We start from the raw sequence: 14,987 nt of genomic DNA on the forward strand, positions 1-14,987 counted from the left end.
CCTGAAATTTGCTTTAAAACAATATAGGAAAAGGGGAAGTGGGTGAGGATATAGAAGAAACAAGATTGGCCATGAGTTAACAACAAGGTTCTCATGTAGAGCACAGGGAACTACATATTCACTATCCTGTGATAAACCACAATGGAAAAGAATATGAAAAAGAATGTAGGTATGTGTATAACTGAGTCACTTTGCTGTACAGCAGAGATTGGCACATTGTAAATCGACTATACTTCAATTAAAAAAAAAAAAAAAGATTGGCCATGAGTTTGGAGACTGTTGAAGCTGGGTGATGAGTACAAAGGGGTTCCTTATATTGTTTGGTCTGTATGTATGTTTGGCATCTGTCATAATTGAAAATTAAATGAAAGATCATTCTGAGTGGAAGGAGGGGCAGTAGTGGAAACGGAGGCCAATGTGGAGTCTGTCGCTCTAGTTCAGGGAAGAGACAGTAATGGCTTGGGCCAGGGTGGTACTGATGGAGATGAGGATGAATGGAAGGCTGAGATGCTCGCTTGAGAGGTTGCTGTCGCATTGCATCGCCTATGGGTGAGGGCAAGAGGAAACTTTGGGTTTTTAGCCTAAGCAACCAGGTAAATGGTGGTACCAATTTTTGAGATAGGAAAGATGGGGAGGAACACGTTCAGGGCAGAAATAAAGAGTGCAGATTTTGCACATGTTCAGTTTGAAGTCTGTTAGATGCTAATGTAATGAAGCTTCAGGTTGGCAAATGCGTCCTTGAATCCAGTGCTCAGGGAAGAGGGCGGGGCTGGAGCATCTGGAGAATCAACTGCCTGATCGGATGTCTCCTCTGCCACCTCCCAGCTCCACTCTCTCCATGTCTCCCCCGCAGGGTCCTGGCTGTCCCGCTGAAATGAACCCCCCGCTCTCCTCCGTCTGCCATGGCCACCCTTAACGCGTCCTCTACCGCTGGCACCACCCCCTCCCCTGGGCACGATGCCCCGTCCCCGCCTCCGGACACCTTCTCCCCCAGCACCCCCTCTGATCCTGTCACCAAAGATCCCCCTGCTGCCCCCTCCGCCTCTGAGAGCATGAGGTCCTCCGAGCCAGGGGGGCAGCCCCTGGAGTCAGGCTGTGGCCTCGTCCCACCAAAGGAGATAGGGGAGCCTCAAGAGGATACTGGCTGTGGTGGCTTCCCGCCAAAGGACCTGGGGGTGGAAGAGGACAAGAAGCAGGAGGAGGAAGGAGGAGGGCTCCCTCCTGTGGACCTAAGTGACCACTTATTCTTCACAGCTGGCGGTGAGGCCTGCCTAGTGGCCAAGTTGTCCCTGCCAGGTGGCAGTGAACTCCCGTTACCAAAGGGCTTCCCCTGGGGTGAGGCAGGCGTCGAGGAGGGGCCCGGCCTGCCCCTCCTTGCCCACCCACCCCCTGTACACCTCACTGCCCTTCACATCCAACATGGCTTTGACCTAATCCAAGGCTTTAGCTCTTCTGACCAAATTCTGTCCCACGATACCTCAACGCCATCTCCGGCCACCTGTGAGGGAAGGGATGGAGCCTTCTGGAGCTACCAGCTGGCTCCAAATCCACCCGGAGATCCCAAAGATGGCCCCATGGGGAGCAGGGGAGGAGACCCCAGGGCACTCTTCTGGCTCTGCCTCCTGTGCCGCCTGGGTTTCAGCAGGCCCCAGGCCTTTGTGGGTCACACACAGTCTCATGGGGTAAAGCTAACCGCTGCTCAACACCAGGGCCTGCCGGGCAACCCAGCCATGCTCCGGGAGGGGGACGAGGGCTGCGTGGCCCTCCTAAGCTTCCTGGAACCAAAACCGCCTGCTCATCCCCCTTTAGAAATGCCCCTTGACCACAGCAGCACCGTGAACATGGAGGCCAGTGCAGCTCAGACCGAGGACGGCCCACCTGCGGCAGAAGCCCACAGCCCTGTCCTGCCCGTGGAAGAAGTCATGGCCCTCAGCCCACCCTCCCTCCTGACAACCCCAGCCACCTGGGACCCCAGCCCAACCCAAGCCAAAGAATCGCCAACATCGGCAGGCGAGGCAGGGCCAGAGTGGTTCCCCGAGGGGCAAGAGGAGGATGGAGGGCTCTGCCCCCCCCTCAACCAAAGCTCACCCACCTCCAAGGAGGGGGGCACTCTCCCTGCTTCAGTGGGCTCCCCCGAAGGCCCCGGTGACCCGCCCCAGCCCTACCGCCTAGCTGACGACTACAGCCCAGCCCCTGCAGCCTTCCAGAGCCTCAGCCTGTCCAGCCACATGTCTCTGCTACACGCGCGCAACGCCTGCAAGACGCTCAAGTGTCCCAAGTGCAACTGGCACTATAAGTACCAGCAGACCCTGGATGTGCACATGCGGGAGAAGCACCCTGAGAGCAACAGTCACTGCAGCTACTGCAGTGCTGGGGGCGCCCACCCCCGCCTCGCCCGGGGGGAGAGCTACAACTGCGGCTACAAGCCCTACCGCTGCGACGTCTGCAACTACTCCACCACCACCAAGGGCAACCTCAGCATCCACATGCAGTCCGACAAGCACCTGGCCAACCTGCAGGGCTTCCAGGCGGGGCCTGGGGGGCAGGGGAGCCCTCCAGAGGCAGCGCTCCCGCCCCCTGCAGGGGAGAAGGAGCCCAAGGCCAAATCGTCCTGGCAGTGCAAGGTGTGCAGCTATGAGACCAACATCTCCCGCAACCTGCGCATCCACATGACCTCGGAGAAGCACATGCAGAATGTTCTCCTGCTGCACCAGGGACTCCCGCTGGGCCTGCCACCGGGGCTGGTGGGGCCGAGCCCCCCTCCCCCAACAGGGGCTGCCTCTGCCACCCCCCCTGACCTCTTCCAGTACTTCGGGCCACAGGCCCTAGGGCAGCCTCAGCCTCCCTTGCCTGGCCCTGGGCTGAGGCCAGACAAGTCCCTGGAAGCCCAGCTGCTTCTCAATGGCTTCCACCACCTCGGAGCACCTGCCCGCAAGTTCCCCACACCTGGTAAGTTCCCTGGGCGCTCTCCTCTTTTTCCCTTCCTCAGGGCCAAACTCCATTCCCTGCTTTCTCCCAAGGGCCAGCCCCCCACTTAGGTAACCCAAGGTCCCCCAGCACACACCCCTTCCTTCCCACACAGCAAGCTGACCCTGTCCTATTCCTTCCTGGGACCACTAACCTGTCTCTGTCCCCTAGCCCCTGGCAGCCCCTCCCCGGATGCCCACCTGCCTCAAAGTCAGCTCCTGGGCTCCTTATCCGACGGGCTGCCCACCTCGCCGCCCCCAGATGACAGCCCATCCCTGAAGGTGTTCCGATGCCTCGTGTGCCAGGCCTTCAGCACGGACAGCCTGGAGCTGCTGCTCTACCACTGCAGCGTGGGCCGGAGCCTCCCGGAGGCCGAGTGGAAGGAGGTGGCTGGTGACACCCACCGCTGCAAGCTCTGCTGCTATGGCACCCAGCTCAAGGCCAACTTCCAACTCCACCTCAAGACCGACAAACACTCTCAGAAGTACCAGCTGGCAGCCCACCTGAGGGAGGGGGGCGGGGCCATGGGCACCCCCTCCCCAGGGCCCCTGGGAGATGGGGCTCCTTATGGGTCTGTCCCACCTCTGCACCTGCGCTGCAACATCTGTGACTTTGAGTCCAACAGCAAAGAGAAGATGCAGCTGCACGCCCGGGGGGCAGCCCACGAAGAAAACAGCCAGATCTATAAGGTGAGAGGGGGTGGGAAGGGTCTGGGATTTGAAGGGCATAGCACAGAGCCCGGGGGGGAGAGAGAAAGGGCACAGGGGTGGGACAAGGAGATGCAGACTGGGAAGGCGATGTAAAAACCCACCAGGGTGGGATCGGAGGAAAAAAGCAAGGGTGCTAGGGTAGAAGCTATTTGGAGACAGACGTGGAGAAAGACCAAAGGATGGTGGACTCTTGACCAAGTGACTCCAGTAGTTTATTCAACTTTTCTGGTGTTTGGGGCTAGGAGGAGGGTTCTCTGTCTGCTCAGTCCATCTTGTCACCAGAAGTTCAAGAGGATGGAACCAGATTCCACTCATATACTAAGAGGGAGTCCAGGATTGGGGGAGGGGGGGTGAGGCAGTCGCACTCAGGTGGCCGAAGGAAGGAAAAGGAGGGCCCAAGAGGGAGGAAGGGATGTGAGGGTGCTCCTGGTCAGACTCCCCTGGGGCAGGCAAAGGAGCCCCCTGGGACCTGGGGGTGTCCGTCCTTCCAGGCCTTAGCAGCGTCTTTGGTGCTTCCAGTTTCTGCTGGAGTTGGAGGGGGCAGCGGCGGGGACAGAGCTGGGGCTGTTCCGCTGCCTGCTGTGCGCCTGGGAGACGCCCTCCCGCCTGGCTGTGCTGCAGCACCTGCGCACACCTGCCCACCGCGATGCCCAGGCCCAGCGGCGCCTGCAGCTGCTACAGAGCAGCCCCGCGGCTGACGAGGGGCTCTCTGCTCTTCAGAGCATGCTGAGCTTCAGCCATGGGCAGCTCCGGCCTCCCGGTAAGGAAGAGGGGACTGGAGAGGAAGAGCTGGGTGGGGAGGGCAGCCAGGGCGGGAGCTGGGGGCCCAGGAGAAGGTGGCACGGGGACGAGAAATGGGTCTGTGCGCAGTCCAGAGCAAGAGGAAAGGCGCTGTGAAGGGATGCTGAAACTGGCTTTCAGGAACATTGGGGCAGCCGAGGGAAGTGCGGAATAAGAGGCTGTTGGAGGAGGAGGCAGAGAAGAAGAGGGATTTTGCTGGGTGGAGAAGTAGAGCAGGAAGGGAGGTGAGAAGGAACCACCCAGTGATTCTGAGTAGTGACTGGTGTGCTGGCAGTGCTGGGGTGGGGGCGGCAGGAGCTGGTCAGGAAGGGAGAAAAATGGAAAAAGAATAGAAATCAGCTTTGGGCTGGGCCAGGACTTGTCAGAAGGAGGTGGGAGCTGGGGGCATGGCCCAAAGGCAGCGGACGGGAAGCCCTTGATGAGCTCCCCAGCCTCTTCCTGTCTCCTAGGAGGTCTTCAGCCTGAAGGCTGGGCTTAGGGTCCCCCTTAGGCAACTGAGGTTGTACGAGAGAGACCAGGAACAGCCCACCAGGCACCACTGATCCAGAGGTTGCAGAAGAGCCTGGAAGGGGCTGTGAGAGGTGGGCACAGGCGTCCGGGCTTTGCAGAGGCCAGCAGTGGGTGAGGGTGAGGGCAGGGGCAGCAGGAACCAGGAACAGGCAGCATTGACTGGTGCTAATTGAATTGCCAATACGCTGGCTGGAGTTAAGTGCCGGAGGGGCCCAGATCAATAGCTAACGATCCTGGCGCAGGGCTGAATGGAGTTAAGGAACTTTAACACTTTAATTAGGCCGCCACCGAAAATAAATTCCTACACATCTGTCAATTCTTGCTTGAGTGGTAATCTCCTCTCCCAGCTAGACCTGCCACCTCCTGCTCCCCACAGCTGCTTCCTTCCAACCTCACCTTCCGTCTTCCGCATCCCTCACTCGATATTTCTGGGCTCCCTGCTTCCAGGATCAGTCAAGAGAGGGAGCTGGGTTTGGTCCTGTTTCTGTCACCTGCTGCTGGACTTGCTCCCTCATCTTTAAATGATGGGGCCAGACTCTCAGAGATGACTTCTTAGGTCCTACCAGTTCTAACGCTATAATTTGCCCCCCTTATCCTCTGTATTTCTTTTTGGCGGCTTTTTGTCCTCTCCTGCCTATTGGTTCACCTGTCCACCTTCTCCTGCACTGCCTGGCTGCTGGTCCTGCTGCCTCTCCTTCCTATGTCCTCCCTTCTCTGATGCTTCATCCTTTTAAGTTGACTCTCCCTTCATCCTACACAGGGAAGGCTCCTATCACCCCCTTAACTGAGCCACCCACCCCTGAGAAAGATGCCCAGAATAAGACAGAACAATTGGGTGAGTTGCTCATATGCTCCATTATTTCTCCATCCTTTGCCCTCCTCACTCCCCACAAGCCTCATGTTGGGCTGCCAAAAAGTTCATCTGGGTTTTTCCGTAACATCTTACGGGAAAACCTGGACTTTTTGGCCAACCCAATACATTTTTCTGAGGTGCTCAAAGGACCTTGTGGTAATCCAGACACCAGCAAGGCCTCCTGTGTGGAAGGAGCTGAAGCGCTCAAAAGAAAGGGCTCATCAGAGGGGAGGGAGGTGGAGCCACAGAAAGCTGGGTGCTTTTGCCCTCTCGCCATCCTGCTTACCTGGGGTCAGCCCTGCCAAGCTCCCCTCCCTGTGCTGAGTGCAACTCTGTACTTTCCTGCCCTTTTTTCCTTTCCCCAGAGCCCACCCCCTACCTTGGAAGGCCTCTGCTACAAATCAGGTGATCTTAAGGGCCAGGGGTCTATGAGAGGAAGAGGGAGGGCTGTCAGAGTCTCTTAATCTCTCCTTTCATCTTCAGCTTCTGAAGAGGCAGAGAACAAGACTGGCCCTCCTGGAGACAGTGCCAACCAGACCACGGTCAGAACTGGGGTAACTGGGAAGACCTGGGCAGGGTGTCTAATTTTACTGAGATCTCCTCACATTCTCAAGGCTGAACTTCTAATTAGTAGATCTTTACAGACAGGAGATTTCAGCCCAAAGGTAGACCTAATTTTGACATGCTTGTGACTTTTGTCACTCCAAATACAACATTTCAGAAATTGCACCTAGGTCCAGTTACCAGATATGAGCACCAGCCATGCTGGCCCTGAGGGGTGGAGCACAGAGCGAGATGAAATGAAAAGAGAAAGGCAAAAATAAAACACTAGCTGCTGCCCAGCTCTTTATTCCTGTTGGGAGCAGAAAGACAAGATGTGACGTTCATCTCCTATGGAGATCCCTGAGCCTGGGAGGAACTGCCCTGGCACCTCCTTCCTGAGGGTAGAGGAACTGACCCAGAGGATCCTCCCAGACAGCAAGCTCTGCAAGTCTCTGAGTGCCTGACCTAGGCAGGGCCCTGGAGTAGCTTAGCTCTGTGGCCTAAAAGGGTTGATTCTGAGGGGATTCCCAGCCTCTCGTCTTGAGGTGCCACCCCATGCCTCCCAGCTCTCCAGAATGGACTGCAAGATGCCGTGTATGTTATTACTGCAAACCGCTGCAGTAAACGGCTTAGGTCCTCAGCTCGCCTGCCTCCTAACTCCTGTTCCAGATAGCTGCTCCCAGGGCTATGTGCCTTAAGATGAGCGTCTGGATACCCTTTTTGTATGGCCATCCCCTCCCTGCCATGCGGGCCTGGACCAACTGCACAGGCAACGGGAGAGGAAGCGCAGGCTGACAGAAGTGCAGGCTGGAGGTCAGGCAGTCAGGTGACGCGGGCGGAAGCAGAGGGGCCTCCCCGCCCGACCCGCGGCTCCCCAGCCCCACCCTCTGGAGGTGTGGGCGGGAATGCACCGACGGAGCTGGGCCAGAATTTTCCTGGGCCGCTGGGGGAGCTGTGGTGTCTGTTTACATTAAAAAGGGGAGGGGAGAAAAAGGAAGGCAAAGAAAGTGGGAGCTGCTGAGCCTCTGAGGGAGCATGAGCCGGCTGCTGGGCGGACAGGTGGGGAGCGCCCCGCTGAGTCCAGGGGCCTCGGGGAGGCAGAGTGGGCAGGGATCCAGGAGCCTCTGGGTCCAGGGAATGCCAGAGGGAAGGGGAGGCATTTCACAGAGGAGATACAGGCAGGCTGGGGGCAGGTAAGGAAAGACAGCTCCTCAGAGGAGGCAGGCACGGGGCCATCCTGCCAGCTGGAGAACTGAGTGGGGCAGCAGAGACAGGGAAAGAGAGAAGCCAGGATGGAGGGAGAGCGCAGCACACAGAAGGCAGGCAATGGCAGCCCAGCCTAGGCCTCTGTCCCCATCTGAGGGACGTGAGGGAGGAGCCAGCTTTCAGGACTGGGGCTCCTCCTCCATCAGGAGCGGGGGTGGGGGTGGGGGGGAACAAGACAAGGCCGCGTCTGGGAACCCCAGGCCCGAGTGATGGTGGGCCCCACCCCTCCCTGACACCGCCCCCACCGCCTGTGTGCCCCCAGGTGTTCTGCTGTCCCTATTGCAGTTTCCTGAGCCCAGAGTCTGACCAGGTGAGGGCCCACGCGCTCTCCCAGCACGCCGTGCAGCCCAAGTACCGGTGCCCACTGTGCCAGGAACAGCTGGTGGGCCGGCCTGCCCTGCACTTCCACCTCAGCCACCTCCACAACGTGGTGCCTGAGTGCGTGGAGAGGCTGCTGCTTGTGGTGCGTACAGGCTGGGGGGAGGGCGCAGGCAGGAGGGGAGGCAGAGGCGGTGGTGTCCGGGCAGCTGGGCAGCTGTGTGTGCTGGGGAGGGCGTGCTGAGGGAAGTGGCTTTGCGGGGACTGGAAGGTGGAGTTTAGAGCTGGAGGGAACCTCAGAGCCAAACCTGTCCAGCAGCCTCTGCTCGCTGGTGAAGAAGCGCCGTCGGGTCCCGAGAGGAGCTGCTGCACAGCAGGCAGGGCTGCCGGCCAAGAGAGGCGGCAGCGCAGGCCCTCTCCTCCGTGGGGAAGAAGGAGTCAGGCGGGAGGTCTGTCCACAGAGGAGCCTGGAGCCGGGGCTGGGCATGGACACAGATGCAGAGCTGGGAGGTCTGGGGTGGCGGGGGGGTGGCGGGAAGTCACTGGGATCTCTTCCACTGCAGGCCACAACTGTAGAGATGACCTTGACAACCAAAGTGCTGCCTGGGCCCGCTCTAAGCCCTCTGGGGGACGGCCCAGAGCCCCGTGCTCCCGGGCCAGAGCTTGCGCCCAGCAGAGACCAAGAAGCAGGTAAGGATGGGATGGCAGGCCTCCCAAGGTGGCAGGCAAGAGGGGACCTGGGTTCCTCGAACCAAGAAGGTCTGAAGACAACTGAGGCAAGGATGAGTTGCCCTAGATATTGAGTGGGTGGGGTCTGACTTAGACAGGCTTCCCTTCTCATTGCACCCCCCCTCTCTCCCCTAGAAGGCCCTCACCTGACCGCGGAAGCCAGCCCTGGCCCTCTTCCTGAGCCGCCCCTGCCCTCAGCTGAGGCCCCAGACAAGCCCATGGGAAGCCCTGAGCAGCCCCCTTCTCCAGCCCCGTCTCCAGCCCCTCGGCCTGATGCCCATGCTGAAGAAGGAGCTCCTCTACCCACCACGGCTGAGGAGGAAGAGGGGGCCGGCGGGGAGCCCCGCCCAGCAGAGCCGGCTCCAGCTGACTCTCGCCCCTCTCTGACCTATCGGAAGACCACCAACTTTGCCCTGGACAAGTTTCTCGACCCTGCCCGGCCCTACAAGTGCACCGTGTGTAAGGAGTCCTTCACGCAGAAGAACATCCTCCTGGTTCATTATAACTCAGTCTCCCACCTGCACAAGATGAAGAAGGCTGCCATTGACCCCTCCGGCCCCGCCCGCGGAGAAGCTGGTGCAGCGCCTGCCACCACCGCTGCCACAGACAAGCCCTTTAAGTGCACGGTCTGCCGCGTCTCCTACAACCAGAGCTCCACCCTGGAGATACACATGCGCTCCGTCCTGCACCAGACGCGCTCGAGGGGAGCCAAGACGGATGCCAAGGCCGAGGGGCCGGAGCGTGGCCCAGAAGAGCCCAAGGAAGGCGAGACTGACGGGGAGGTGGGCCCTGAGAAGAAGGGCCCTGACCCTGGTGGCTTCGTATCTGGGATGCCTTTCCTGACCCCTCCCCCGCCGCCCTTGGACTTGCCCCGATTCCCAGCCCCCCTCTTCACCCCACCAGTCCTGCCCCCCTTCCCTCTGGTGCCCGAATCACTGCTCAAGCTCCAGCAGCAGCAGCTCCTCCTGCCCTTCTACCTCCATGACCTCAAGGTAGGGCCCAAGCTGGCACTGGCTGGGCCTGCACCCCTGCTGTCCCTGCCAGCCGCCGCCCCTCCTCTCCCGCCCCCAGCCCCTAAGGCCGAGCTGGCTGAGCCAGAGTGGGCGCGGCCCCCCGTGGCAGAAGAGGGGAGTGAGACAGGGCCCACCTCACCCCCCAACCCCACGACCACCGAGGCAGCCCGCACTGCAGCCAAAGCCCTTCTGGAAAACTTCGGCTTTGAGCTTGTGATCCAGTACAATGAAGGGAAGCAGGCTGTGCCCCCTCCCCCAACCCCGCCCCCGCCAGAGGCCCTCGGGGGTGGGGACAAGCTGGCCTGCGGGGCCTGTGGGAAACTCTTCTCCAACATGCTCATCCTCAAGACGCACGAGGAGCACGTTCACCGCCGCTTTCTGCCCTTCGAGGCCCTGAGCCGATATGCTGCTCAGTTTCGAAAGAGCTATGATAGCCTCTACCCGCCCCCTGCAGAGTCCCCCAAACCTCCTGATGGGTCTTTGGATTTGCCTGCTCCCCAACTGGGCCCACCTTTCCTGGTCCCAGAGCCTGAGGCAGGGGGGACCCGTCCCCCTGAGGAGCGAGGCCGGACAGGAGGACGTTGGCCCCCAGAGGAGGAAGAAGGCTCCAGAGGGCATCCTCCTCCCCTAGTGCCTGCAGGCCGCCGCTTCTCCAGAACCAAGTTCACAGAGTTCCAGACCCAAGCCCTGCAGTCTTTCTTTGAGACCAGCGCCTACCCCAAAGACGGAGAAGTGGAGCGGCTCGCAAGTCTCTTGGGCCTGGCTAGCCGTGTGGTGGTGGTGTGGTTCCAGAATGCCCGCCAGAAAGCTCGCAAAAATGCCAGCGAAGGTGGGCCTGTGCCCAGTGGAGGAGGCACCGGAGGAGCCTCCGGCTGCAGGCGCTGCCATGCTACCTTCTCCTGTGTTTTTGACCTGGTGCGGCACCTCAAGAAATGCTACAACGACCAGCCTCCTGAAGAGGAGGAGGGAGAGGCTGAGAGAGGGGAAGAGGAGGAAGAGGGAGAGGAGGAAGACGCAGAGGAGGAACAGGGCCCGGAATCCCCAGCAGGGCCTGAGTGTCCATCCCCAGAACCTTCAGAGAGGCAAGAGCCGAGCCAAGCAGAGGCCACCAAGCCAGGAGGCAAAGAGCCTGAAGGGAGGGCCCCTCCCTCACCTTCCCCCGTCCATACCTGTGACCAGTGCGCCACGTCCTTCCCCAGCCAGGACCTCCTGACCAGTCACCGCCGGCTCCACTTCCTGCCGTCTGTGCAGCCCAGCACTGCCCCCCACCTCCTAGACCTGCCCTTGCTGGTGTTTGGGGAGAGAAACCCCCTGGTGGCAGGCGCTCCGCCAGTGCCAGGGCCACCCCTCAAACGGAAGCACGAGGACGGTAGCCTGTCTCCCACGGGCAGCGAGGCAGGGGGCGGCGGGGAGGGTGAGCCCCCCAGGGATAAGCGCCTGCGCACCACCATCCTGCCCGAGCAGCTGGAGGTCCTGTACCGCTGGTACATGCAGGACTCCAACCCGACGCGCAAGATGCTCGACTGCATCTCCGAGGAGGTGGGCCTCAAAAAGCGAGTGGTGCAGGTCTGGTTCCAGAACACCAGGGCCCGGGAGAGGAAGGGCCAGTTTCGAAGCACCCCCGGGGGAGTGCCCAATCCGGCAGTCAAGGCCCCCATCACACCCAGCCCTGCCCCCTTCCCCAAGTTCAACCTCTTGCTGGGCAAGGTGGATGATGGGGCTGGGAGGGAGGCCCCAAAGAGGGAAGCACCTGCTTTTCCCTACCCCACAGTCACCCCTGCTGCCGGGCCCCTGCCTTTCCTGCCCCCTGGGAAAGAGGCCCCAACTCCAACACCAGAGCCACCTCTACCTCTCCCACCTCCCCCTCCGCCCAGTGAGGACGAGGGCCCGGAGGAACCGTCTAAAGCTTCCCCAGAGAGTGAGGCTTGCAGCCCAGCTGCAGGGGATTTAAGTGATTCGTCGGCTTCCAGCCTGGCTGAACCGGAGTCCCCTGGGGCTGGAGGGACCAGTGGGGGCCCAGGAGGCGGGGCTGGGGTTCCAGAGGGAATGGGGCAGCGGCGCTACAGGACCCAGATGAGCAGCCTGCAGCTGAAGATCATGAAAGCCTGCTACGAAGCCTACCGCACGCCCACCATGCAGGAGTGCGAGGTGCTGGGGGAGGAGATTGGGCTGCCCAAGAGAGTCATCCAGGTCTGGTTCCAGAACGCGCGTGCCAAGGAAAAGAAGGCCAAGCTGCAGGGGGCAGCAGCTGGTGGGGCTGGGGGCAGCAGCGAGGGCCCCTTGGGAGCCCAGCGCACCGACTGCCCCTACTGTGACATCAAGTATGACTTCTACGTCTCCTGCCGAGGCCATCTCTTTTCCCGCCAGCACCTGGCCAAGCTCAAGGAGGCAGTCCGGGCCCAGCTGAAGAGTGAAAGCAAGTGCTACGACTTGGCGCCGGCACCAGAGGCACCCCCAGCTCCCAAGGCTCCACCTGCCACCACACCCGCCTCTGTGCCCCTCGGGGCTGCCCCGGCTCTGCCGCGCCTGGCCCCAGTCCTCTTGTCCGGCCCAGCTCTGGCTCAGCCCCCGCTGGGCAGCTTAGCTCCTTTCAGTTCAGGTGAGTGAGAGGTAGGGAGAAGGTGGACTTCAGAGGGCATCTCCCTCTGATGTGCTGCGGTGCCCTTCCTTTTCCTTCTTGACGCCCCCATCTCTAGTCTCCTCCCTGACCTCCCTGTGTTTCCTGCTGGTGGGGCAGAGAAGAGGGAAGGGAGCAGGGAGGCTAGGGGGTGGGAATGCGTGAATGTGTGGCTGGAGGTGGCCTCCAGCAGGAAGGACGGCGGCGCCAGGAGAGCGCTCATCTCCTCTCTTCCTCTTCCTAGGCCCTGCAGCCTCCGCAGGCCTCCTCGGCCTTGCCACCTCAGTCCTGCCTGCTACCACAGTGGTCCGGACTGCTGGCCCAGGCTGCCCCTTCCCTCAGAGACCTATGCCCAGCCAAACCAACACCTCCACGGCGGGCACCGCTGACCCTGCCCCCGGCCCGCCTCCTGAACTCTCGGGGGACGAGGTCTCCGGTGAGCGAAAGCCAGCTGCGGCCCCCACCAGCTGCTCCACTGACGCCCTCAAGAACCTCAAAGCATTGAAGGCCACTGTCCCAGCCCTGCTGGGGGGCCAGTTCCTGCCCTTCCCACTGCCCCCTGCGGGGGGGGCCACACCACCAGCTGTCTTTGGCCCCCAGTTACAGGGGGCCTACTTCCAACAGCTCTGTGGCATGAAGAAGGGGCTGTTTCCCGTGAACTCCATGATACCTCAGACCCTCATCGGACTGCTCCCCAACGCCCTCCTCCAGCCACCGCCCCAGGCCCCCGAGCCCACAGCCACAGCCCCTCCAAAGCCACCTGAGCTGCCTGCTTCGGGGGAGGGGGAGGCCGGGGAGGCCGACGAGCTGCTGGCAGGCAGCACTGGCATCTCCACCGTGGATGTGACCCACCGCTACCTGTGCCGCCAGTGCAAGATGGCATTTGACGGGGAGGCCCCGGCCACTGCTCACCAGAGATCCTTCTGCTTCTTTGGGCGGGGCTCCGGGGGCTCCATGCCGCCCCCACTGCGGGTGCCCATCTGCACCTACCACTGCCTGGCATGTGAGGTGCTGCTGAGTGGGCGAGAAGCCCTGGCCTCGCACCTGCGCTCCTCGGCCCACAGGCGCAAGGCGGCCCTGCCCCCAGGGGGCCCACCTGGCACCGCCACCAACACCGCCACTGCCGCCACGGCTGCTGTGGCTTTTGCCAAAGAGGAAGCAAGATTACCTCACACGGACTCCAACCCAAAAACGACTACTACCTCTACACTTCTAGCTTTATAAACAGATAAACCAAGATGTGGGGGAAAGGGAGGGCCTTGGGGCTCCTTCTCTTACCCCAAGGGGTGTCTGGTGGGAACTCAAATCCCTCACCCTACCCTCGGCCCTGCCCACCTCACGGGAATCTTTCAATTCCCACCCTCAGTGGGCTTCACACACCCCACCTCCAGCAGAGCCCTGCCTCCTCCCCCACCCCCACAGACACACCGATCCTTCGCAGATCCCTGCCGCTTGGTCTTCATGGGCACACACATCCATTTTGCCATCTCGATTATTCATTCACGTCTGCCCTGCCCACTAGACACAAAACCTATCCTTGGCTTCATCTTCCTTACAGCATCTTTCCTACTGAATTCCCAGTCACCCCTCCAACTCCTATAAACAGGCAAATACATGTTATCCCATGCTGTTCCACTCACTGAGAAAACACCAAAAAAAAAAAAAAAGAAGAAGAAGAAGAAAGGAAAAAGAAAACCCATGACAAGGAAGGGGGAAGGAAAATAAACTTTGCCACTCCTCCTCCTCCTTCCTAACCCCCTTGTCTAGAGCACCATACCGCTCACAGACTTTCCAGACTTTCCAAATACTCCGCTGGCTCCCAAGGTTGGAGCCTGGGATGGGCAGGGAGCCCACGAAACTCTATCCAAACTGGAGGTCGGTGGGGAGAAGTGCTCCCAGCTCCCTCTCCTTACACCCGTCCCTCCTCACCCTCTCCTCACCTGACAGGGGAGCCCCTGTGGCCTGGACTCTAGGGGAAGCCGCCGCCAGGAACCCCTCTGCCAACCCCCGCCCTGCACCCTGGGAACTGCAGTAACTTATTCTCAAAGGCTTTAAACACAGAGATCCTCTCAGCAGCCGTGGGCCTGCCCCTTGTCCCAGCCCTGCCACGTGGGGGTCCAGCCTCGGGGACCGGCGCTGCCCACCAACGGCAAATCCAAAGTTCTTTTAAAAAAACTGAAACACACACACAACCAAAAACAAAAAAACATAAAAAAGCGAGAGCGAGAGACCATGCACACATGTGTGGGAGAGAGAGATGGAGAGACCAGAGGAATGAACTACTGAAAAACAAACTTGGAAAACACAAGGAAAAAAAAAAAAAGAGCCTGAAAACTCTCCCATCAAACAAGTGGTTTTTTTTCCTGTTTGTGTCACTCCCCACCCTGTCCCATTTTAAGGGTTCACGGGTCTCTGAACCACCTTGTCTCTGGAAGATCAAATGGCTTTTAACTTTTAAGTCCTTGCTTGGGTACAGTGGTCCGCGAGACTAACAGCAGTGCAGCCCTGCCCTGGCTGAGCCCAGCCTCAGAAGCAGGAGCTGGTAATGGGGAGAATAGCCTGGAGGCTGGAGAGAGACCCATCCTTGCCCCCTGAATTGGGTATTTATCAGGACAGGTAACATCCCCTCATTCTCAGCTGTGAGTTACAAAAGTCATTGT

At 60.2% G+C, this 14,987-nt stretch overlaps 1 protein-coding gene across 1 annotated transcript; it reads left to right on the plus strand.

The window, feature by feature from the left end:
- The first annotated feature begins 902 nt into the window (after positions 1 to 902).
- On the plus strand, positions 903 to 14,521 carry ZFHX2 (zinc finger homeobox 2). The gene is made up of 9 exons (XM_057721314.1): positions 903 to 2,949; positions 3,139 to 3,656; positions 4,197 to 4,437; positions 5,749 to 5,823; positions 6,325 to 6,383; positions 7,913 to 8,113; positions 8,532 to 8,658; positions 8,833 to 12,309; positions 12,572 to 14,521. The coding sequence occupies exons 1-9, from the start codon at positions 903 to 905 to the stop codon at positions 13,549 to 13,551; spliced, it is 7,725 nt and encodes a 2,574-aa protein (XP_057577297.1). The 3' UTR covers positions 13,552 to 14,521.
- The last annotated feature ends 466 nt before the right edge of the window (positions 14,522 to 14,987 follow it).

Source organism: Hippopotamus amphibius, chromosome 2, assembly GCF_030028045.1.
Source record: "Hippopotamus amphibius kiboko isolate mHipAmp2 chromosome 2, mHipAmp2.hap2, whole genome shotgun sequence".
Lineage (NCBI taxonomy): Eukaryota > Metazoa > Chordata > Mammalia > Artiodactyla > Hippopotamidae > Hippopotamus > Hippopotamus amphibius.

What these genes read in the sequence shown, in the direction of transcription:
- ZFHX2 (XM_057721314.1), top strand. Translation starts at nt 903, where the DNA reads ATGGCCACCCTTAACGCGTCCTCTACCGCTGGCACCACCCCCTCCCCT. An exon ending in AAAACAGCCAGATCTATAAG is followed by an intron (nt 3,657 to 4,196) that starts GTGAGAGGGGGT and finishes TGGTGCTTCCAG; the next exon opens with TTTCTGCTGGAGTTGGAGGG. An exon ending in GAATAAGACAGAACAATTGG is followed by an intron (nt 5,824 to 6,324) that starts GTGAGTTGCTCA and finishes TTTCATCTTCAG; the next exon opens with CTTCTGAAGAGGCAGAGAAC.